This window comes from Ruditapes philippinarum, unplaced genomic scaffold (assembly GCF_026571515.1).
Source record: "Ruditapes philippinarum isolate M1 unplaced genomic scaffold, ASM2657151v2 ctg1011_1_1_1_1, whole genome shotgun sequence".
In the NCBI taxonomy this organism is placed as follows: Eukaryota; Metazoa; Mollusca; class Bivalvia; order Venerida; family Veneridae; genus Ruditapes; species Ruditapes philippinarum.
In genome coordinates, this window is record NW_026856759.1 from 29,370 (window position 1) to 56,260 (window position 26,891).

At 32.5% G+C, this 26,891-nt stretch overlaps 2 protein-coding genes across 2 annotated transcripts; one reads left to right on the forward strand and one right to left on the reverse strand.

The window, feature by feature from the left end:
- Window positions 1-2,299: 2,299 nt before the first annotated feature.
- LOC132747617 (uncharacterized) lies at window positions 2,300-25,515 on the reverse strand. The gene is made up of 6 exons (XM_060737036.1): window positions 25,305-25,515; window positions 5,668-5,826; window positions 4,652-5,348; window positions 3,822-3,997; window positions 3,287-3,510; window positions 2,300-2,813 (listed from the first exon to the last, which is right to left on the reverse strand). The coding sequence occupies exons 1-6, from the start codon at window positions 25,326-25,328 to the stop codon at window positions 2,585-2,587; spliced, it is 1,509 nt and encodes a 502-aa protein (XP_060593019.1). The 5' UTR covers window positions 25,329-25,515; the 3' UTR covers window positions 2,300-2,584.
- On the forward strand, window positions 16,755-22,290 carry LOC132747629 (uncharacterized). Its single transcript, XM_060737064.1, has 5 exons — window positions 16,755-17,190; window positions 17,947-18,649; window positions 19,032-19,207; window positions 19,864-20,087; window positions 22,062-22,290. Exons 1-5 carry the CDS (start codon window positions 17,050-17,052, stop codon window positions 22,288-22,290), a joined length of 1,473 nt encoding a protein of 490 aa, XP_060593047.1. The 5' UTR covers window positions 16,755-17,049.
- Window positions 25,516-26,891: the final 1,376 nt, after the last annotated feature.

Genomic DNA, 26,891 nt, shown 5'->3' on the forward strand with positions numbered 1-26,891 from the left:
TCGTTTCTAGTTTTTTATGAAAGGGATACTATAAAAATCATCTATAATTTTTGATTTCATTCATAGTTTTCATTTATCTTATTGTAATGTTTTACTGCATGTACAGACGTCTTTCTTTCCGATTGCTTTACATCACCTCGACTGTCGGAAAATACCAGACCTGTTTGTGCACGTGCATAAGAAAGAGCGGTGGCCTAGTGGTTAAGGTGTCTGTCTCTCAACCCAGGGATTATGGGTTCGAGTCCAAATTGGGTCACGATCATGTTTCTTAATATGACACCAGTACTGATTAGTGCCAGGAAGCGGACTTGAAAGTGATTAACATAACTTGCAAGAACTTGTTTCGCAATCGAGCATAAATAAATATAAATAAATAAATAAACCAAGAGGGACCTCGTTACAGATTTCTTTTTTCTAAAAAACAGGTCCAACCGAAAAAGATAGACCTGTCTCGAACAATAGAGGAGAAGTATATATCCTTCTGCCACACATGCATAACGCCATATTAGTGTAATTGATTCAGAAATGGATATGTCTATAGTTATATGTACTCACATGTTACAAGTATACATGTAAATGTTTGTAACAGACGGTATATCAAATGCAATATTTAAGTTGACATTAGAACCATTATGTCAACGTATATTACTAGCATTAACTGATATTATAAATACATATGCAATATGACTTGTGTCGTAATTACACAGTTACCATTTAACCATTTCAAATTGAAAAGCAAACATTTATAAATGGCGCAGTCATGTTATGAAATGTTTATTTAACAAAACATGCACCATATCTCTAAAGATAATGTATAAAATTTCCCAAGTTGCAAAGGGATTGCCGTTTAATTTATTTCAGAAAGTAAAAGAAGTACTTCATGATACAACATTTTAAAATAAATTACAAATCATAAACTACCGGTTAATAGCTAAATACTACAGCTGTCACAGGAATGACGAATAACCCTACCCAATATCTATGACACATGATATTATGTACATGTAGTGCAATTTATAATTACTATTGTAATTTAACGTTTAAGCTAAGGTTTAAAAAACTCATTAAAACGTTAAAAAAATTATACCACTAACACAAACTGTGCAAATTTTTATCTTCAAGGATACCCTTGACCTTGACCAAGGATACCCTTGACCTTGAGCAAGGATACCCTTGACATTGAGTCTGCACAGTGGCAGCATTGGTTTTGCATATTGTCTTATTGTGGAGACAATTTGGACCAAGTATGTAAAAAGTTCGTCAAGGGGTATAGGATTAAACAGCGAACACAAAATTGTCTGATATTTGACCTAGAGACGTGACCTTGGCCTTGTATTTCCACATCGGGGGCGGCATTAGTTCCCAGCATCGCCTTGTTGGGTAAACATTTAAGCCAAGTGTAAAGAAAATCCTTCAACTGGTTAGGGCTTTATAAAGCGACAAAAGATTATCAGACATTTGACCTTCAAGGGTTCCCTTGACCTTGCAATCTGCTGTATGGGCTCTGCCAATGGCCTAGATTAGGTAAACATTTGAGCTAAGTTTTAAAAAAATCATTTAAGTAATATGAGATTTATAGAGTAGACTTGATATTGTCCGACATTTTACCTTCAAATTTAAAGAGCATGACAAGACAGTATCTGATATCTGACCTTTAACCTTCAAGGATGACTGCCGACACAATGCTTCTGCACTTTGCCTTGTTGCAGTGAACATTTAAGCGAAGTTTAATGGAAAATGCGTCAAGGGTATGGGATTTAAAGAAAGGACACAAAATTGTCTGATGCATGACATTCAAGGTCTGCACTAAGCCTTGTTGAATTAACATTCTAGCCAAGTTTTAAGAAAATCCTTAAACAGGTATTTGGTTTATAAAGCGAACATGCGGCCTGAAGGGTGCGACAAAGTGATTGCAGTATAGTCCCCATACATTATGTGACGGGAATATAATACTTATGGAAAGAAACATGTAATTCTCACTTGTAATAAAACATATTTAATGATCATTTAGAATTAAATATTTACAAACAATAAGGAATTTAAAGACGTATCGATGTAGCATGTATTCATAAATAAAATAATAGGAAAATGGCAATCTTTCAGAACGCCAAGCATGACAAATTGAAAATGCTTCAAGATGGGTCTAAGTGTAAATACAATTCACTATTAATCTTACTACAAGCTAAGTAAAATGTAACAGTGTAACCTTAATAAGGTTATTAATATCCCTGCAGCATTTGTATCCACATAAAAAATGAATGACATCAAACATTGAAGGAGATTTACTCAATGAAACACGCTCCTTAAACAGGACTCTTTACTAAATCTAGTTCATACAATATCTGTCCATGTAGGGGCCAGAACCTGCATGTATTGTAAAATTTGATAAAGAGTAACTTCTTCAACTCCTTTTGCAACAGGTAACCAGGCAACCGCCACTCATGAAAATTAATATTTATTTTCATACTACTCGATGAAAACAAATCCTGTATTTATAAAAAAAAAACACTTGAATAAATATCCACTACATAATCATTCATATAAATTAAATAATTAGACATGCCACCAAAATATACTTTTGATTTCACACTCCGATTTCTTGAACTTGCAAAAGCACTTCATCTCTGACAACGTTGGCTAATTCCTCTGTAATTTGTGAATGTGATCGACGGAGATCGAAACATTTAGTTGTATTTTTCATATTATACAGGTAACGTTTCTCTTTGCTGACCTCCACAGAGCATGGTTTAAGCCATTCCTTCCTACAGCTTCTGTAATGATGCATAGAAGCCTCCTGTGCCTTCACGTAAGCCCTTCAAGTTATAAAGGAAGCGTTTTATATTTCAATACTCCTTACATTAAAAATACTATTAAGTATTAAAATAGTATTAAATAATAACATATGAAGAAACAATTTTGTCTTTACCATTACTTGCATAATGAATTATTTGTAACTTTTGTTTTGTAAATAGTGTACATACCTAACACAGTATCTTACAAAATGACTGAACAAATGCATGCATTTATAAGTTTTCAGGCCAGTATTTATTCTGGCTTGGGTTCCGTTTGATTTAAAAATACATACATCCAATCGTTAATTTTAGTTGAACAATCGCATTCCAATGATAAATGCAAGCTGAAACCATTTGCATTGCAAATATTTCTGGATTTCGTTATTAAGCAGTTAGTGATATTGAACTTTTGTGACAAATCCAAGTTTATGGTATGTATGTAAATTATTTTACCAAATATAGAACTGAAAAGCAAAATATACAAAAACACCTACCGATTAAAGCCTTTCAAAGGACGAAATGCGTGCGTCGAAACACTTCCTGGTTGAGTCCGGGACGGCATGTATATCCCCTTAACCCTGTCCAGCATTGGTAGCGTACAGTTGCTATACTGTCCTATGTAAAGTGGATGACTTTTGTTCGTTTGTCCCCATGTGTCTGCATGTATTCTTACAGAAAAAAGCAACCCAGCAAGTGTAACTTTCCTAAATTTCTTATCCTGAATTAATAACAAAAATGTTCCATGTAAGACAAAGTTTGTTATATATTTTCTAGCAAGAACTTTAGTATTTGTAAGCTTAAATATTCCATGTTCCGAAATAAAAGATCAATCTTCCTTTCCATTTAAAAGTTTCAAAACTCATAACTCATTTTATGCAATCAAAGATATATAATATTTAATAGCTTGATATCATACAATAGACGTGATTCAATATATATGATCAGTATGTTGATAAAGTAAGACGCTCTAAAAGAATATACACTCGATAAATCACTGTTGCTTTTTTATACTGCCTTTACTTATCTTACCAAAAATACTTTCCAAGCGTCTTGGAACCGCTTTGTATTTGGAACAATGAATTCGTCCGTGTCAACAACAGCTACATAATCGTAATTACTAAGTCTCTCTTGACAGTCAAACAATGTTATCTGTTCATCATTCCATGATTGCATATTTTTCACTCCAACATCTCGCGATATTACACCTGAAACATCATGCACACGTATATCACAAAACACTGGAAAAACACCTTCTAGCAGATGCATGCTGTGCGTGTTTGAATCCTTTTAAATTTTTTTTTTTAGGGTTAATACAAAAATCAATCACTGATCTCCAACGATAAAAGCTCAGGGGTTACATTGGTCAAAGTTGACCTATGATATCCATACTCCTAAAACGAATTTTCAAACAAGGTATCTTACGTCAGAAAGTGTTTTGATGAAAAAGAAATAAGTAATTTAGTAATGTATGCACACAAAAAATGTCCTTTAGAATAATAGGTATCTGAAACAGTAGTCAGTTTCTAAAGTCTCTTGTTAGTAGACAACAATCTTTTCAAAATATTTATATAAACTAGAGCGTATAAGATTTAGTATTTTTTAACCATGGCATAAAAACAAGTGTATAAGACCATTTATCGCGGGAAAAACAATGACTGAATGTTTATAAATGACCTTGGTCTGGAACGTTTGAGTATATTGTCGTTTCATTATGTCATATACATGTATCAAAAATACTTAAAAATTACAGCTGATAACATTGATTTGGTACGGTAAGTTCATCGTTTGCTTTGCTTCTTGTTTCAAATTGTGCACCAGCTTTTCTTAATCTATATCTTCATTAAATTCCTAGTTCTTACCTTTCTCAGGAAGGTCAAATCCATAAACCTCAGCTATTCCACTTTTTTCATAAAACTTCAACACTTTGCTTGCATTTTGATTTAAGTTGTAGGTATATGCTATGACCTTGTCAACACCAAACAATTTATGAATCTCAAACCATTCTATCAGCCTTTGTGCATCTAAAGATCCATATGTGAGTTTTACACAAACACCAATTTTCCGTTCTCTTACATTTGCGGGGTTGATTTTACGTTTTACAATAGTAGGGACAAGATAGAATTCCTTTTCTTTCGGACAAGCTGCATTAATGTCGGACAAAATAGTTAAGGAATTTATGTCTTCAACATTAAAATTGATCAAGCATTTGAATTGCTTTGCCTGTAATTTAGCCTTACCGACATACAACCAATGGGATTTATTTGAAGAAATTATCGAGACATATTTTTCATTCTTTAATCTAAAACAACATTTAAAATCTACCGACGAATACTTTCCAAGTTCCCATCCTGTCACTATGGCTGTTGAAGTTACTTTAGTTATTATTTTGGTTTGATTTTGTTTATTGTGATTGGTTTCGACTCGGGAAATGATGGCAGAAAATAAATATGTTCGAGCATTTTTAACTTTTATAAACGGCGGCACTTTTTTCTCAACAACATCCAAAGTTCTCATATGGTTCACATTAATTTGAAGTTGACCAAAAACATTACTTTTCTGAAACAACAAAAATATAATAAATTTTAATCGTATGCGATCTAAAGCCTAAAGTTATATTTGTTTATCTACGTCGAATGTAATTATCTTCAAATGCTGTTTTATAAAAGACCGTAGGAAATAAACATTTACAATCTAATTTTGTTCACACTAATGCGCATACCAAAAAGGCCATATTGCAATTTTCACGTTTTCTTTCTCGGTGATGCAAAGTAAGCTTTTAGAACCCTTTCATAGAAATTACACATAAATGAATACTTTTGAAGTTCGTATGGCAGTATACATACAATTTTACTTATGGTTATGGTATTTATATTACCTTTCCAACTATTATGGTAAAAGGGCGAGCTGAAAACTGAACAAGGTCCAAGACAATCATAAATGTTACTACTGCGACGAATATTGTGTAAATCTTTGTGATTCTATGTTGACATAGGCGGCTCATATCAAATCGTTGGAATATGCGCTTTGAAATGACCTGAAAGATAATGTAGAATAACATGTACAGGAATGCAATGATAACATCAATAAGATGTTTTTTAAGCCCGTTCTCGTCTCAGCACAACAAAACTTGGCAAAGACTGACAATTGCAGTCTAGCCTATGATATTGTAAAATGAGTCAAAAGAAATCGACCAGTAAGTGGAACAATATGAAATAACATTAAACATCTGATATGAAACAATGGAAAGCTTAAAGAAAAATTTCAAATGAATTTTTATAGGCTAAAATGCTATGGTCCCAGTAGATCTGCAGAAATGACTTTTTTATTGTTATACACACTCTAGATATCATTTGAGACAATATGAATTGTTAGCTTGTAGTCTTCGAGCTATCAATAAGAAAACAAAAATATATTGGTTCATCTAGTTTTCATTTCACGAATGTAAATGTCACATTTGGTATAGTCCTATGCTTGATGCTTTGGTTATCGCTGAGAGAAATTATTGAATGAAATAATAGATGATTTAATTGTTTCCATATACTCAGCTCAACTCAATTCATTTATTTCATGATCTGGAAAAAGTGATCTCTCGGAAACATTAATAACAACACAATAACATGAAAATTGAAGACTCGGTTTGATTGAGTCTGTACATGAGGGATAATAAAATGTGCAACATCCCTCACGCCGGCTTACGCGGTACAAAAGCCATCGGACCTTGACGCATGTATGGACAATACAAAATGCGATTGGTGTTTAAGTATAACATTTTATAACAAATACTTTATTTCTGACTTGGGCTTATAACCCATCATCATATGATTAAGTATAACTTACGGTGTCCTATTTCGTCTACAAAATTTCGCTAGTAACACGCGGTTATTATCGTCTCAAAAGGGCGAAATTTATGACTTAATTTCACAAGTCTTAAAACTGGCTAGTAACACGCGATAAGTATCGCCCTTTCTTGACAACAGTGAAACATATACTAGCGAAATTGGAAAAGTTCACCTCTTTCATTATCGTTTTAATTTTCGAATGTTATGTGTTCTTCACGTGATAATTATAGCGTTGAAGGGCGCTAATTATCAAATGAGAGACTAGCGGAAACACGCGATAATTATTGCCGCTAAAGGGCGGTAGTTAGACTAAATTTCGCATGCATTAGATTTCGCTAGTCTCTCATGCGACTATATGCGCCCTTCAACGCAATTTTTATCTCGCGAGGAACACACAACATACAAAATTATGACGATAATTATCGAGAAAATTGTTAAATTTCGTTAGTATAAGTGTCCCTGGTCTATAGAAAGGGCGATAATTATCGCTTGAGAGACCAGCTAAATTTAAGACATGCGGAATACTAAATTTCGCTCTTTAGACGCAATAATTATCAGAAGAGACAAAACAGAACAGAACAGAGTTTATTTCATAACTTGTACAACCATTGGTAAATCTTTATAATAAACGTATTTAAATATAATTTAGGTCACATATTTTACTATAAAAAAAAAAGAACACTTAAAAACAGCAACAAACAAGTGAATACAATATAGAGCAATGGGATATTTAATACATACAATGCAATACATCACATATACTGACAAAACTCCATTAATCAATTATATATATTTATATCAATAAATTACTTCTGTAAAAAAAATAATGAACACCAATAAATTTAAGCGAAGAACAAACTATAACCTCGTTTTTAATTGAGTTTGTTTGACAAAATATTTACTCAAAATAATTTAAAGAACGTCACAGCGCTGTAATAATATTGAAGATTTCTTAAGTTATCATTTTGTCTGATGTTTTAGAACATAAGTTTGTAAGTACTTTATGGCTTTTAGACTGCAGTAATTGTATAAATTTGGCCACACTAGGCCGAATGTAAAAATAACGCTAAATATTGGCTATGTAGATTTTCATAAGCATTGCATGAAACTCGTCTACAAGCTCGTTAGCATCACATAATTGACAAGTTCTTTCGTGACGTTCTACACGGCTTCGACCATACCTTCCGGACTAATTCTAAGTCTGTGAGAGGACACTCGCAGGCGTGTAAGAGCGCTTCTTAATCATTTACAATTTATCTTGTCTAAATATTATTCAAAACAGAACTGTTCTTTTACATATGATTATGAATGTCTGAGCACACCATTACTAGATACATCTGTACGCCATTCTTGTAAGTAACAATCGATAAGTCTTAACATTCCATGTTTTGTCAAAACCAAAATCGCTTTACAGAATTTTGAGGTGTACATGTTCTATCTTTATCTCCTTAGACTTAGTAAAGCCCCAGACCAGACAGGCATAATTTAGGATAGATCCCACAAAGGCATCGAATAAGTAGCGATATCGAAGGGCTTTCTTTTTTCTTTTAATCATTCTTTAAATTTGTCTCAAGTCGTTAAAGTTTAATATATGTGATCTAGTTACAAATTTGTCTCATAAAAACATGTATCTTATATGTTGAACTAGATTATGATACTCAGTTTGTTTTGCACTTTTGCAAATTGATATACGAGAAGTCTTCCAAGATCAATTAAAGAAACGATGAAAAAATATGACGGTACTCTTCAAAGACTCTGTATGTTGTAATTAAGGTTGTAACCCATGTAAATAATTATGCTTCCAAAACAATTTTCAAACATCGAAGAATATGTAAAATATGTACTTCAAATATTTGGTCACATTATATTTAATCATAAAAATATATGCATTCATTTCTTTTTAAAAAAATTGACTTAGACTCTATAGAAAGTAAATTTCTAATAACCTCCCTTTATTCAAACGAAATGTAAATTCGGTATTATCTTTATAAATTATGCTTTTTGGAACTTACAGTATTGATAAATCTTCGTTTGAGCATTATATTTTTTATGTAAAACCATACAAAATTGAGTTACAGGATCTTTGAAAACATTCCTTTTTCAATTTGATGTAGATAAAGGTCATCTGTATAATTAAATGAACCAATTCATTCAAACATTGCAAATGTATTTGAATAATAGTCACATTATATCGACAATATATGCTGCTATAAAGCTCTAAATGTACAAAATGTTTCTAATGTCAACTGTTATATTGACTTTGATGTGCCGTCTGTTGCATAACTTGAGGATACATAACTATAGACACATTTATTTTTGGATCAATTAAACTGCAACAACGCTATAAGGACATATACACCGATGAACTTTAAGTTCAATGTAAAATTACACTTCAACGCTACCATTGACATCATTTGGAGTAAACAAGAAAACTATTTAACAGAAGTATTCGCCATTGAGAGCATCCAAGCGTTAAAGGAACCGGTAAGTCAGTTAAGTCGACCAAAGCCGTAGGCTGCGATCCGTTTATTTTTCGAACTGACTTGGAGAACCCTTTAATGCAGTTACAATTTCATGTATAAGATAGTAAGGACATGTGGACAGTTACAATATACAAATACAAAATTTCATGTAAAACTATTGAAAATTAAAATGCTTTAATCTGTTTTAATCTGTTATATTTTGACGGCAAACTCAAATCTAAAAATAAATGTCAAATATGGAAAACAAAATCCCTAAAGTAAGCCAAACACGGCAAAATTTAGAATATTGCAGGCTAGGTTTGATTGACCCTGTTCATGGACGTTAGAACCGGCTTAGACAGAAATGAACATTAATCATGAACTTGATTTTGCAAATATTAGAAATTTGTCTTTTAACATACAACTGCCAATAATGCCCAAATACATGTACATATACATGAGTTTTTTTTGCTTTCGTTTTAAATATGATTCTTCATTTCTTCAAGCTTGAAGCTCTTAAACAATGAAAGAAAGAGAAAAGCCCAGGGCAATGACAAAATCGGAAACTTTGTACATATTATTGAATAATAGGTATAATAAAATGGTTATTATATGTAATTTGGTAGCATGCACAATCTGTTACATGCTGATATAAATGTATATTGCATATATATCGTGATACATTTAAGTGAGATCATTTGGTGCGATGTGTTCTGATAGTGAACTTGACAAATTATGACTATTTTAATATATCTGAAGTTACAGAACTGCATAGGTCTGTTAATAGCATCGAAATAAACGTGTGAAAGAAGCAAAAACAAACAGAAACAATTGATCTTGGAGGAACTTTAAAATTTTCACTTCAATGCACAAATGATATGGTAGGATAAATGTTGAAATGTACATATAGTATTGCAAAACAACAAACTATTTACATTTCATTTCAACTCTAAAGATTTCGTGAATCAAACGAAAAAACTGAACTTGGAAACAATTGTCTCCCAGGTTTGAATATTTTTGGTTTAAACATATTTTATTTAGAATATTTGTACATGTGTAAATAACAACATAACAATAATTATAGATTTTGGCCGAAAGCAGAAGCTTATAGAAGCCATTATCTAACAATTATAACAATCTACAATGTCTGTGGTGGTTGTAATTTAACAAGTTACCAAAAAGTAAACACATTTGATAATGCAAGATTGAAAAGGAAAAAATGTTAATGGTAATGACAAAATTTTAGTAAGTTTTGACAAGAATTAAATAAAAAACTATAGAAAACAACCAAAGAAAAAAAACACAAAAAAGGACATTAAACAAATAAAGATAAGGACAATAAAAAAAGAACATAAGCAGCATAGCAGTAGCAGTCAGACATTATATAAATCGTTGCGTAGAATCAATATAAAGGTATACAGACTTGAAAAGCTCTACGTTTTGCTTGTTTGAAAGGGAATTAGAACCATGCAATAGCAGAGTGTGAGTTATGATCAAGGATCTATCTAGCTGTATGATGTTCCTATAGAGAATATCTCGCATATGTTGATACAAAGGACAGTTTAGAAGAAAATGACACACTGTTTCTGTTTGACCACAAGCGCATATGTTTGATTCGAAAATATTTGTTCGGAAAATATCATCATTTAAGGAACTACAGCCAAGTCTTAAGCGAGTATGCAGGATTTGAAGTTTGCGAGGTCCTGTGTTAAAATAATTAGGGGGTTTGTGTGGGTTTGAAAGAAGTCGTTTGAATTGTTGTAAAAATTCTGATAATTTTGTATTCTGAGGGAGCGTGTTCCAAGAACGGATACTAGACGGGATGAGAGAGTTTTGATAAAAGGATGTTCGACAATAGATAGGAAGAATATCAGAGGAGTTTCTGAAGGTGAATCTTTCGTTTTGACGTGTTGGGATTAGAGTGTTTAAGTAAGTAGGACATAGACTATTTCGTATTTTGTAAATAAAGACCAGTTTGTGATTACTACGTCGAGTTGATAATGATTCCCATCCTAGGTCGTCATAAAGTTTTGCAAGAGAACAAAGTTTAGTAGCACCTGTGACTATTATGGCAGCCTCGTTTTGAATCAAATCTAATTCATGCTTTTCGCAAGCTGAACAAGTATCAAAAAGTATATCTCCATACTCTAATAATGGACGGATAAATGTCAAATATAATGTTTCTAATGTCTTTCTGTCGAGTGTAAATTTTAGACTTCGGAGAATATTGATCCTTGTCCAAGCTTTGTTTTTAATATATTCTAGATGATTTGACCATGAACAATCGTTTGATAGAACAACTCCTAAATGTTTGTGAGAAGAAGCTTCAGAAATGACTTGGTCTTGCAGAAGTAGGGGAGGATGTTGTGTTTTGATAGCTTTCCGAGATATAGTCATACATATGGTCTTTGCTGGATTCAACGAAACCAGCCATTCTTTAGACCATTGGTTAATCTTTTGTAAATCAGAGTTTAGTACATTTGCTGTTATTTCGGGTGTCTTAACGATAAGAGATAAATTTGTGTCATCTACAAAAAGTCTGATGTTGGCGTCGATATCTATTACAATGTCGTTTATAAATATAAGGAAAAGCAGTGGACCGAGAATGGATCCTTGAGGAACACCAGCCTTGACGTAAAGAAGAGAAGATGATGGTCCTTGGACAGTGACTCTTTGCTGCCTGTTGAATAAGTAGCTTTGAAACCAAAGAAGTTAATCTCCACGAATTCCTGCAGATGACAATTTAGTTATGAGTCCTTTGTGCCATACCCGATCAAAAGCTTTGCTTATATCACAAAATACAATTCTATTTCCTTTCCATTGTCTATTGCTTCACAGAAAGAATTATAAATAACTGATAGTTGGTTTATAGTTGAGTCGCCTTGGCGGAAACCAGACTGATATTCTGTTAAAATGTTGTTTGCTAATAAGATGAATATATACGTGTTTGTAAACAGCTTTTTCTAAAACTTTGCTTAGGGAACAGAGAAGTGAAATTGGTCTATAATTACTAATTACATTGGTCTCATTCTTTTTATGAACTGGACATACGTTTGCAACCTTCCATTGAGTAGGAAAAGTACCGATAGACAAAGAATAATTGAAAATATCTGACAAAGGAACAGCTAATTGAGACAATATTTCTTTTAAAACGCGATTGTTTTTTAAATCAGGACCAACTGCTTTCCCAAGTGGTAGTGTTCGTAATAATGGTTCAATATCAGATGGTTCAAAGTGAAGTGATGATAGAGTTGAGGAGAAAGAATAAATTGGTGGAATGGGTTGCCAATCAGGTTTGTCAAGAAATGTTTGTTGAGCGAAGAAGTGGTAGTGTTCGTAATAATGGTTCAATATCAGATGGTTCAAAGTGAAGTGATGATAGAGTTGAGGAGAAAGAATAAATTGGTGAAATGGGTTGCCAATCAGGTTCGTCAAGAAATGTTTGTTGAGCGAAGAAACGATTGAAGGCGTCCGCCTTTTCCTCGTTGTCATATAGAATATTTGAGTCATTGAGCAGTGGAGGAATAGATCTTATTTGACTATAAGGGGAGATAAACATTTTAACTGTGGCCCACCATGATTTATTTGATGTTTTATTAGTGAGAGTCTGCGTTTATTTGGCTTTATATTCTGATTCAGCATCTCTAATAAGGGAAACTATTTCATTTCTAAGTTGGCGGAATTTCGACCAGTCCGAAGTTCGATTATGGAGTTTAGCTTGTTTGAAAAGACGCTTGCGTTTGCGTATAAGTCGTTTTATTTCACCTGATATCCACTGTGGTTCTGTGGGTCTGATGGTGATTAACCTGTTAGGAATATATTGGTAAGAAAATTTAAATATGGTAGATGTAAATGCAGAGACCCATTGGTAAATATCAGTGTTACGAATGGTCTGCCAATCAAATTGTTCTAAAGAGTATCTCAATGCATTCTTAAAGAACAAAATAACAAATCAAGAAACATACCATGATAAATATCTTAAATTTAATTGTCTATCTTCAATTTTTGGCATGACCATTCATCATTTTGGTGACATTTCTAAAAAAGTACTTTCTGAATAACGAACAACGTAGACGATGATTAGATGACTATACACCGAATAAATTGTCGCCAACTAGATTTAGGTTAAAGTACAAGAATACGCAAGATATGAATGAATACACCGTGATTACATGAGTGTTCAACATGAACATGAACATGGTGAACACCAAACAAAAAACAGAAGAAGAGGGCTAAGCGCGGACGGGGTATTATTGTAAATAATTCAAAGTAGGAAATTATAGAAACAAACAAGGAAATTAAAGAAGATTATTATTCTAAAGGGCAACATAATGATAAAGGTGCAGGGTCGGAAATAGGGAGGGGGAGCAGAAATGGATAAAAGAAAAACGGGATGATACAGTGAGTTCGGTGCGATAGTTCAAATCGGAGATTAAGAGTGATCCCTAGGATCCAATGAAAACAATAGTATTGTATGCAAAGTGTCCGTCTTATTCCGGCATTGTCACATGTGCTGTGGGGAGCAACAAAATCTATACATTTGAAACATTAAAAGTTTTTTTTCATTATGCTGAAATCAAATGAAGAATTACAAAAATGAACATCAAACAGCTGCTCTTGGAAAATAGCAAAGTACTTGACATGCATAATTTTACATGCGATAATTTATTTAATATAATTTAATATATTTGTTTCATATATGCTCTAAAGTCATTCACTTCTCACGGTCGCATATTTACATACACAGGGTTCCCTCTGGGTCAAAATTAGTTTGCGCCACCAAATTCGCCAATCAGAAAAAGTTGGAGCCAATGGCTCCAAAGTTGTAGCCAATAATTCTGCAAGGGATACATGCCTATCTTTACTAAGATATGCTAGCAGTTATATATCATTATGATTACAAACACATATTTATAATATTTCATTTTATTACAGCTGCACATGTTTATTATCAAAAATATAGACAAAATATTATTTGGTTTTCAAATTCCATTTAAATAAATACACATGGCAGCATAAATGTAATCAAGAACATCATGTGAAGTTAGTCATGGGAGGTCCTGTTTTCCACCGTTTGCCAGTATAGCAGTTCTTCTCACAGGCTGGACTGAGCCAAGATCTTTCCCAACTTCTACCCGACAATCTGGTGATCTGCAGATACAAAATAAAAAAAAACATTACTATAAATTGACTTCATCTAAAAATCAATGAGAACAAAATATGAAATAGACACTAAGTATTTTTAACAATGAAAAATATTGTTTATTTTGATAGGGTTTGCATGTGAATAGACACTTCAACACTTTACAATCAGATATGAAAATATTAACATTGCAGTAACAGTGGCTTTAGATCAATCATTAGTGAAATTATTCTTTTAATTGTCATCCGATTTAATATTCAAACTGTAATTATTTTTAATCAGTTGACGAGTCAACTTACCTAAAGTTCAATGTTTGTCAACATCATGGACGATCTTTCGCTTCTCTGTTCGCTACTAACACCTGTTGACAACACATGTAATTATCAGTGCTCCAAGTCAGAGAATGAAAGACGTAAATTGTTCCAATTAACACATTAACACTTTCATCTTCACATGTTCCCGAAGTGTCACAGAATTGATGACATAGATGATTATACGGTACCCTATTATACAGTTTGATAAACAAACTAATAGTGCGTGACCTTACACATTTGGGCCGCTTATGTAGTTGACGCGGCCGCTTATGTCCTTGTCCGTTGAATAAATAACTCCCAAATCACTTGGAATCTTATGATCTATTGACAATGTATCCATCACACTTCAAAAAATAGGGTTATCTAATAATTATTGGCAATGTCTTTATCAAGTTTCACAAATATTCTGTTATCGATGGAATAAGGATTTTATACAGGGTATCGCTTAGACATTGACCTAATGAGACATTAATAAGATTCGTCTTATGGCCAGAGCAATGTCTTTAAAAAGTATTGCTTTTTATCAAATAATATTGGTCATATGCTATACACACTAAGTCATAGAAATGTAGACTAAAGTGGTCTGATAATTGTTAAGTGACCAATGTTTCGGTGACCTTTAGTATTTAATCTACTAACCTCAACATTTAAAGAGGTCATCTATTAGTCACAAACAACCTCCATCTTTCATATAAGGACTGTATACCAAAGCGTTTCAGTGGTCCCAGGAATCTTAACTTTGAACTACTGAGCTCAAAATCAATCAACTACGAGCTATTGGCAATGTCCATAACAAATTTTATTGACTATCCTATGCTTATTACTTCTCAGTTACTTGTCAAAATGACCTGACAAAGATAACAGGACCTACAAACGAATGAGCCACAACATCACAGTATGCTTCCTTGGTTAAAGTAAGGGGGTGTAGAATTTCGATACATTCAGTTAGAAAAATTATGGTCGACTTGACATAGCACTGTAGGCAGCCATACTGTTTTTGGAAAATAGTTCCTACCTATTTTAGAAAAGTAAGAAGAGGTTACAACAAGTGCACAACATGCGGTCATATTACTTGTTTGATAAAAGCCACGACTAAAATAATTGAGTTTTATGATACTTAGTTTATATTAGTACTCATAAACTAAAAGTAGAAACTGGAAGATATCTAAATATTACTGTCAAAGATAAAATTCGGAAATGCTATCTATTTCAAGATATTGAAACGGAAGAACACTTTATAGTAAGATGTTAATTTATGATTTTGAAAAACTCTCTTAATATCTCGTATATTTGAAACGGAAACAAACTTTAAAACTCCAAAAAGTAAGAATAAGTATAATGTTTATTGAGAATAATAGTATTGTTTATCTTGTAACAAACTTTGTCCATAAATGTTTTTGTCTAGACTCGAATTTCTAAAAAACGTTGCATCTGGCTGAACTTATATAGCGGATCATTATATTTGGCTTACTAGTATTCACACCGTCTCCTTTATTCACTGTTATCATTTAACATATGCTTTAGTGTCTTATTGTTACAAAGTCTTTTGTTTATTGTGTTTGCTTATCATAATTAAGCTTAAGTCATGTTTTGTCTTAAGTTCTGTGCATCTTGTACAGTATCATTATTATGCGATAATATGCCTATAAAGGTCATGGTTGGATTTTTTTTATTCTATTCTAAAATTTATTTATTCTATGGCTATTATGCACTTCGCTTTTCAATAAGTTGAAAAACTTTGTGAGTGTAAATGTTCAAAATATTGGTATTAATGACAATCGTATGATTATTTTCAGCGTGGAAAAAATGCCATTACTCTAGAAATACTGCTTATTTAGTTATGTATTCTGTACTACAGATGTACCTTGTCCTCATTATCAATACAATTTGATAGTTTTTTAATACAGCTCTCAATAACCAATTTGTACAAATATTCAATATTAAATAAGATGAATATAGGAGCACAACTTCTAGAGTATTGATAACGTCCCTTGTTTTTAAACTTTGCATTGTCATGACAGTTAAGTATTACAGGCTTTTGCCAGTACCTTCGATAGCTTTAAGATCGTTCTACTTTATAAGCAGCTATGCTTAAAATTGGCACATCTCTGATAATATAGCTTTCAGAAAAATGTTTCTTGTCTTGCAACTGCGAATATTTCTCGCCGACAACAACGACGACGCAGTAATCATAATAGCTTGACTAATTCTTCGAAACAGACGTGCTAAACGGTATACAATTTTAGCAACATCGCATTATTACACAATCAATTCTGTCTATATAGACTAGTTTCTGTACGTTAATAATGAATGAGTAAATACGCTGTTACCTTTATATGTACATTTCAATGTTACTTTATGACATCTCGTGTGAAATGAATACAATTTGATACTCTCTGATATCAAGTATTATCCTTATTTCTAGATTTATTTACAGCTTTTGCATGACCAATTATTTAAATATGAAAATAATGTCTTGTTGTTTAACAGGTTCGCTATATGAGGAGACGGTCCTGTTGCGACTTTTACAGAGTTCGCCGGAAGAGAAATATTATGGTGTATACAGCTGCGGTGATAATAGTTATCTTTCTTGCTTCTACACAATTTATACTAATTTCCAGTCTGACCTCTGTTTTAAAGGTAATATATCTTCCTATATATTTACACACATTTCAAGGATAATCTTTGTTTTGAGGGTAATATAACTTTTTATATACTTAAACTCCATTCACAGATAAGAAAGCCCCTGTATATTTTCACAAATTTCAAATTTAACTGTAATATGACTACCTGAAAATTTCCAAAGCATGCTAAATAATTGAAAAACAGAAATGTTTGCAATTTGTATACCCTTCAAAAACAGTACATATATACCTTATATGCTTTAACAAGTCCGTATCAATAAAGTAAAGTAAAAGTGGATCTATAATGTTTTATTGAATACTTTGGGATATTGCATTGTATATACAATAGAAAAAAGAAAAGAATCCCTACGTACGTAAGTACGCCAAAAACGGAAAATAAAAAGATTTGATTGAGCCTATTCATAGTCGGTACTGGAAAGTACAGGTTACCGTCCACGTATCTCAAGCACCGGCTTAGACATAATTCAAAATATCAACATTAAACGTTAATGGTGATACTTTGAGTTTAGAAACACCTGCATATGTCTTCATTCTTTGGTCATCATGTAACCTTCAATGTGACACGTTTGTGTCATTCTATGAAAAGTGGCATATGGTCCCAAAGTTAAAAGCGTACCATTGTGCAATCAGACCCGATACTCGTTCATTTCAAACTAGTTTTGTATATTTATATTATAGCTACTATAAACGATTTGATACTAATAATTAAACCAGGTTTTATGAACGCAAATATTTTTTTTTATTATTTCAGCAAAGTGACGTTATCGAACAACTAGAAATAAATGTAACACACTTGACAAATCGAGAAGTGACTGCAAAAAAAGTGCCATCTTATATAAAAACTAAAACTGACCGAATATATTTATTTTCTGCCATTATTGCCCATATAGAAAACGATCACGCATTAAAACATAATCAAACCCAAAATATTACTGAAGTATCTCCAACAGCTATTGTCACTGGATGGGAACATAAAAGCGGATCCTCTCATGATTTTAAATGTTGCTTCAGACTAAAGAATGGCACGTTCGTCTCCGTTCTATCTTGGAATAAATCTCATTGGTTACTTCTAGAAATCTTTAATTTACAGGCAAAACAGTTCAAATGCCCAGTTAACTTTGACATTAAAGATCTTTCTTCGATCACGATCTTAGCAGATAGGAATGAAACTTGTCCAGAGGAAAACGTATTCTATGTCACACCTACAATCATAAAACATATTAAAAGACGTCCTAAAAATATAAGAAGTCGGAATGTTGGTGTATGTGTAAAACTTACATATGGATCTTTAGATGCTCAACGGCTGATAGAATGGTTTGAGATCCATAAATTGTTTGGTGTTGACAAGGTTATAGCATATACCTACCAATTGAATTCAAAAGCAGCAAAGGTTCTAAAATTTTATGAAAGAAGTGGAATGGCTCAGGTTTATGACTTCGACTTTCCCGAGAAAGGTAAGGTATATATACACATGGGGAATAAAGTAAAAGACATTCAATGGTAGATATTCGACGTCTTGTTTAAAGAACAATTTAGAAAGTAATAGAGTTCATAAAAAAGTTTATGAACATGAGCATTTTTTTAAAGTTAATTCGGAAGGATGTCCGTATAAATTTCCTGTTTGTTTTGTTCAGAACTATTAGAAAATATAGTTACTCATTTTGCCCTGTACGAAACAAAAAATCCCGTTTGTCTTGAAAGACAAAGTCATTTTAATATGCCTCTCCCGACAAAGGAAACGGAAACTAGTAAGCAAACAAAAAATATTTTGGAAACATAAAACAATTTTCACAACTATACTTGAAACTATGTGTTTATCTGAACGAATATTTTCAGATATCATTAAACGCAACATTGGTGATGAGAACGATCAATACTGGAATGATGAACAAGTGGTGTTATTTGACTGCCAGGAACGACTTAGAAATTATGATTATGTTGCAGTCGTCGATACAGATGAGTTCTTACTACCGAGAACGAAACATTTCAAAAATGCTTGGAAAATATACTTAGTAAGTGACTTTTAAAGTGGCCGGACATCCGGCGAATAAATAAATATAACAAAGTGTATGCTATGTGCATTATAATTTACTCTATCGGAATTGGCTTTATGTCTGGATCATTAACATAGAATGAATAGTCAGTTTTTCGTATTCAGCATTACAAATTTAAATCAAAACCTTTCCAAAAGAACTGAATAGACTGTCTTGCATATAGACTGGTGATTCCGTTAGTTTTACCCATGCCGGAAAATTCATCTGTAAAAGCCAGATGAGGGGCGTGCTATACAATGGTATGCTTAGGATGGCATTATTTCGCCGTTATGATTGAAGTTGTAATTTCATATGCTGTTGTAAGAAAATAGTTACGGGTGTAATGACAAAAATGTTCATGGAAAATTGTTTGATTAAGAAAAAAAATTTAATATATGAAGAAAAATGGAAGAATATGCAAGAGAATATCTGACACATGTTTGCGGTTGGGATCGGAATATCCGTCCCCCGGGAACCCGCCTATAGTCCGATCCGAACCGCAACATATGACAGATATTATTAATACATCTTATTCCACGAATATGTAAATGGTACCAATGCCGATTTTTTTTGCGCTTAGTGCCTACACTCGGGTAGACACTTTATGCATTATTTGTTCTTTTTGTAATTTCTAGGAAAATAAGTTTAGGAAAGATAATGTTGGAGCGTTGTTCTTTTCCGTTAGAATCCATGCATATACGTGGGGACCGTCAAACAAAAGCCATCCGCTTCATATCGGACGATATAGCAACTGTACATTTCCAATGTATGACAGAACTAAGGGTGTATATATGCCATCTCGAATACGACAAGGAAGTGTGTGGACTCATGGAGCTTATCCGTTACAGGGTTTTACGAGGTAATTTAATTATCGTTTCTAACTCCCTAGGCTCATATAAGTTTACGGCAATAGCGAAATTGATGGCAAACTATTATGTAATACACCTTGGATAACCAAAAATATTTTGCATATTTCAGAAACGAAATATTGAACACATATGAAAATAAATTGAATACATTCGTACAAATACAGAATCATTTTAATGTAAATAGAAATGAATATTTGTACTACTATGAAATCATTGCATCAATCCCTAAAACACTTGTCAGTAACGCTTAGGAAAACGATATTTTAGATACTTTCATTACTTTTTGAAACACAAACTTTAAGAGCGTAAGCAATAATCGCACAAGAATTAAAATTTAATAAAAAGTATCTTTAAAAAGATACTAGGCCGAAGTCAAACTTGTTAATTTGCATAGGATAAGCTACTACTAACAATGCTTACCGCAAACAGAACATTTTATTCGTCCTCAATAGTTTAATTTCAGTTCATTTTTACCCGCAATGTTTTCCCCATTAATTGTCATCTTAGATATAAACAACATTATTTGATTTTAATCACAATGGAATTTAATTTGAATAGGAATTTACAATAAAACAAAGATGTAGTAGATACTGTACGCTAATTCCATGGAAAAGCTTACTACTGTAAATTAGTCGACAGTTCGTTTCAATCTTCTTATGCCCGGTTCGAGAAGAGAATATAATGACTAGAACAGCTTAGAAAAGAAACCCAATCCAACGTAAAAATATCAAAAAGGCGTTCTGTCATATTTAATTTCATATATATATTGAAAAGCTGTTAGAAACATCTAGAAAATATCATTATTGTCTTTTTATATTTATTCTGACTTATATCTTTTTCCAACACTGCTTGCCATCGCGCAATCGAACAGACCTCTACCTATAACGGAAGTTCTTCTTAAGTATCAATCGAACAGGCTATTAGTGTTTAAATGACAAATGAAAATTCTGCCTATATTCATTTCTTTATTGTTCATTTTAACGGAAGTAAAGGTGACATCAGACGGCCTTTGGCCGAAAAAAAAAATAAACTAAGTAAAAAATCTAAATAAGAACTGGGAGTAAAAACGTAACAATAATTTGAATTGGAATGCAATGAATATTTGACATTTTTATGATGCAAAGACACTGGACTTTAAAATGTTCAATAAAAGTTTATCCATAGATATGTGGCAACAAACTATTTTTACATAAATCTAAAATCTTCGGATCAACTTTATGTTCTTATTGTTCTTCTGTCATTTACGATATCGATTATTTCATTTGGGAATGTCCATATATACAACAGTATTGGAACGAAGTGTTTAAATTTATCAATTACAATAACTAAATATGAACAAAAATATTTTATGTGTATCCATGATAATAAATTAATCAACTATATACTTTTACTTGCAAATGCAAACACTTCAAATCCAAACAATCTATCTTTTTTCAACCTTTTTTTTATCCAAAAAGGGGAAATCAATTAGGATATGACCAAAGTCCATGCAATTGACATCATGTCTTCTTGTATTATTTTATACCAACTTTGAATGTATATGCAAAGTGATTTTGTATGGTCAGTATGGGATTATCCTCCGACCCAAGTTGACAAGGACGACTCAACAAGCATAAATTCAATGAAAACATCTTATTAAAAATGTAGAAGTAATACATTTAAATGTTCATCCATAAATTATTTCTCTTTTCCTTGCCCCTTGTTCACTACTAATTTATTGTTTTCGCTAAAGTTGGGTTCATTTTCGCTTAAGTTGAGTTTTACGTTATATGTACAACACAGTAACGGCAACATAACAAATTTTTCGTTAATCCGTTAAAAGTGTGTCTTTATCAGACACCCGAGTAGCGCCAGCTAACTTGGATGTGAAAACAAATGCTTCTTTAACCATAATAATGAAAAAATGGAAAATTAAACAACAACATGCCCAGCTTATTTGTCAAAGTATGTTCTTATTTTTTCAGTTACGTGGCGAACATGGGAGAAGCCGTTATACATCATTATAGACACTGTAGAAAGGAATGGTTGAAGACAAGTTCCACACGTTTTCGCCTTTCAGAAATGTATCTGTTTCATATGAAAAACATGACTAAATGCACCGATTTTCGTCGGTCCCATTCCGATGTTATTGGTCAACTGGCTGACACTATCAAAAATGACGTATTTAGAAGACTAGAAGAAATAGAACTGTGAATTTAATGTTATTTCACGGACATTTACGTAAGTCAGAACATTAAGCAATACAATATCACAACAGTGTTTTACTCCTTGCATGTATGTATAATAGACATGAAAAATAGAAAAGCAAACATTCCTCATTAAAAATTAGAAAAAAATGCTGTTGTCTTAATCATCTTAATCAAAGGATTATTCAATACTCCTTTTTTAATAGGGGCTTTTTTCAGTTTAACATAAAAAACATTTTCTAGTTATATTAGGTCAACAGGTATAAAATTGTCCAAAAGCATGATCGACAAGAAAATATACCATCATGGCATGCGATAAAACTCTTTTAATAGTTGTATAGGTATATCACATCATACTTATACAACCATTTGTTTGTATTAACACATAGTAATATTTGTCAGGTGCTGAAGCATTGAAAAGGCTATTCAAGTCTTTTGATCTGTTGTATTCTGATTTTATACTGCTAAATGAAGTACCAAAATCTATGGTGGATAAAAATAAAAACACTCAATGGGCAGATAGTAATAAATATAAGCACGCAACTAGGTTATGATTAATTTTGACCAGTTATGGATAGATTGATAGGGATTGACTGACTTGTAGATTTTTCAGCGATTCCATTAAATGTGTTCATATGGAGAGACCTTAGAATACCGCTATGGAATAATAATAAGGCTATGAGGCTATGAGCGGGTCATCACATGTCTCATGTGGAATTTCATCCTTTGTTAGGTTGGTCAAATTTTAACGCTAAAACTTTGCTCCCCCACACTGGAACTCAAAAAACGGTCACAGGGGCTGCTGGGATGCTTTCAATTTCAATTGAAGGGTACTCTGAGAGATGCCAGTGGTCAAATCGTGATAAAATGAGAAGTGTTTTGATTGACTACAGGGCAAAATCTACATTGCAGAACAATGATGAGTAACAGTAATATATGAGCTGTGTCATGACAAAACCAACATAATGGGTGTGCGACCAGCATGGATCCAGACCAGCCTGCGCATCCGCGCAGTCTGATCAGAATCCATGCTGTTCGTTTGCCAACCCTATTACAAGTAGAGAAACAGATAGCGAACAGCATGGGTCCTGATCAGACTGCGCGGATGCACAGGCTGGTCTGGATCCATGCTGGTCGCAAACCCATTATGTTGGTTTTGTCATAACGCGGCTCATATTTCTTGATACGATAGAACATAAGAGACTCTGGCGCTCTACCTCTAACCATTTAGTTATGGTCGGGTGGACAGACTTTGCTTAATGTTAGGAGTAAGGATAGCTGCAGAAAAAGCACTACAAATATAACAGCTAAATTGGGATCTACTTCGGCGACGCGAGCTTTAAATAACAATTTCTGTTACATACTTAATACGAATATGGATGAATTTGTAAATTCATACGCTTCTTTTAGAAAATAGTATCGAAATAAAACATTCTAAAAATAAATATCTGACATGTATTTGCGGTTCGGATCGGTATATCCGCTCAATGGATGGGTACCCTCTGGACGGATATTTCGATCTGAACTGCAACATATGACAGATATTATAAATTTGAGCACAAGTAAAGAACGGAATGCATTATATGAACACATTGGTCCGGTAACTTGCGATGCTATTGTAGTGTTGCTTAAGAGTTCCTTAACATTCATTTTCACCAAAAAAGTCTGAGAAAGTCAATTTATTACCTAAACAAATGACTACGCTATGCATGCATACTCCCAGCATATGGTATACATTTTGCGTAAATTCTAATTTGTTGACAATATTATTCATGCTTGACAAACTTTCAAGCTCTTGGGCTGAAATAAAGGTACAATGTTAACAAAACCGGAAATTTTCTAGATCGTTTAACATTTTGCGTAACATGATTTATAAGGTCGTAAATTATGGTAATGGCACTCTTCCGGTTTAACAGAAGTACACTTCAGTTGTCCACTATCACTTTATAAGCGTGTTTTAATGTAAACAATATAAATTTTAAAAAAAGAGTGATAAAACCCAACAAATAAAACGTTTTATTAAAACTTTGAGTAAACGATCGGATAAATCTAAAATTTGTCTCAACAGGTGGTTAATTATTTGTATTGGAAGATTTATTATTGGAACGTTGGAACAATCACTAAGTACATTCAAGAACAATTATATCGTTTAAATTGTTTAAAATTGGACTCTAGAATTTCATGACAGGGATTGTGTGACAAGGACCATTATATTCATTTATTAATGTTTTCATTTTGTCACAAACAAAAGAGGTGTGCTAACTTACACTGTGATCAAATTCTCATGAAAATGAACCAAGCAGAATTAAAATGTTTTAGCTATGTCTTTGTTTATGTCTTGTGTTTCAATCACTGCATCTTCAAAGATCGCGATGTCAGGCATCGCCCAACGCATCGTCATGTTCTTTGGGTTTTAATGAACCAATCGGTTGATTACGCACACATCATACGTATAACATGTATTCATTTATATATTACATTTATATATTATCTTCATATAAATAGTCTAAAACGTATGTAAAATTTATATAGCACTCTACTTCTGTTTCGCAGCAATGCAGGTAAACACTTCTCATTTATTCAAAGCACGGATACCCTCTTAGCATGGTACGGACGCAAAATTTGGAAATGTGACTTGTAAAAGTACATTTAAATCAATTTTGAACTTTGGGTGTACATATATTTAAAGTTTATGTCGAAGGGTTTTTAAATAACACAGAATCCGATTTATTTTTAAATAGAATAATTATATTTTGAACACCATCTATCACGTTTACTTGGCGTTGAACTTGCCGGGCACGTAATTATTAGTGTATCAACAATATTTTTGTAAATTATCACAATAAGAATTATTTACGTCGAGTTTCCTATAAAAATACATCAACTTGATACAACAATCGAGGATAAGAAATTTCTACAAAATAAAATATTGATAAAATATATAAATTAAACTAAATATAAATTCAAAACATGATAGAATAAACTAAATGTCTTTTGAGAACGACGAAATAATATATTTACCGAAAGTTGAATTCCTGAAAACATTATACATGTAAATCACATATCAAATAGTGGATATTTACAGCGATGTACCCTTATGTTTTTATCCATGCGTATAATTTCTAGTATCGACTTGTGATAACAATACAATAGAATTCCATTACAGCAAGGCACTCTTATAAGCTTCATCCAGTATTGTCATTTTCAAATTCAAGAACACTGTCACTATCTTGTTTGTTAAGTGTAAACGGTAATAAATTTCTTTTATCGTTCTTCAAACAGCAAATATTTGAATGCATTTTTATACTGTTATCATTGATATCAACCCATTTTTTTTAAATATTGAAACGGATCATAGTAGTTTGATTGTTTATTTGTGTCATCGTATAACAATAGTTATAGATCATTACCAATATTTTATGAAGTCTAATATTTTTACACTACAAGTAATAAAATTGATCAATGACATCAAAGCAAAACGATTAAAGACACGTTATGCCTCAGAAATCTTTTTTTTTTAAATTCTTTAGAAATGTAAAATATGTGTTTAAAAAATGTTTACATCATGAATTATTAAAGTGCATGTTAAATGATTTACGACTAAAAAAAAATTGCTGAACATGCAGTTATGTACCGAAGGTAACAAATTATAAACAAAGTAGTATTTTGACTTCCATACAAAATACTATTCACTATTATCATACCAATTGCCAACATAGCTAAATATGAAAAAGACAGTGCATGTACATAGCAAATGAGTATGTTTTAGGTAACTGTAACAAGAAAAAAACAGTTTTGGAGAAACAAAAATGATAGCATTTCTAAAGTATAATGGACCTTAAACCAAATATTTTTCATTTGACGTATTGTTTTGCACTAGCTGAGCACTTTCTATATGCTCTGCGACTACACGGGATGGGTGATCACGTGACAATTGTTTACATTTGGTCACCGCTAATGGTATTTGCAGTTTTTCGTTATATCAGAATAAACATGTACCATATTCCAGATAAATATGTTCCGATTCAACTGGTATATTAAACTTAACGAGAAGCACCAAAACACTTGAGGCATTCTTTATGGAAAAGAGAAACGCCATTTCACAAGCGGTGAAAAATAAAACCTGACCTGGGCATGCATGAAACGACTGTATCAATGGGTCGCCGAAAGCAACGGCTACATATTGTTATTCAACTCAAATTAATTTTTAACATAAACAATCAAGTATTTCATCCTATTCCAATAATAAATACTAGAAAACTCCGGAAACACCTTGCAATCAATAAAACATTTTGTCTTCATTTTTTTATTTTATAAATTACTAACCATGTCCATAAAAAAGAAATAAAAGTAATAACTGACACAAAACAAAAGAATTTACATACATTTACTAGGGCTTGTAAGCCTTGTGGGTCAGTGGTGAGGAGCGCTATATACTCAGCAAATAGAAAACAAAAAAAACATACATAACTGGTTAAGATCATTATCAGTAAGATAGTTATGATCAATGTTAGCACATATATGGGGGCAGGGGACATATTCGAATGATGGCCCCGGTCAATTTTTTTAATAACTCAGTCATGGTGTTTTGAAGGTACTGATAATTTC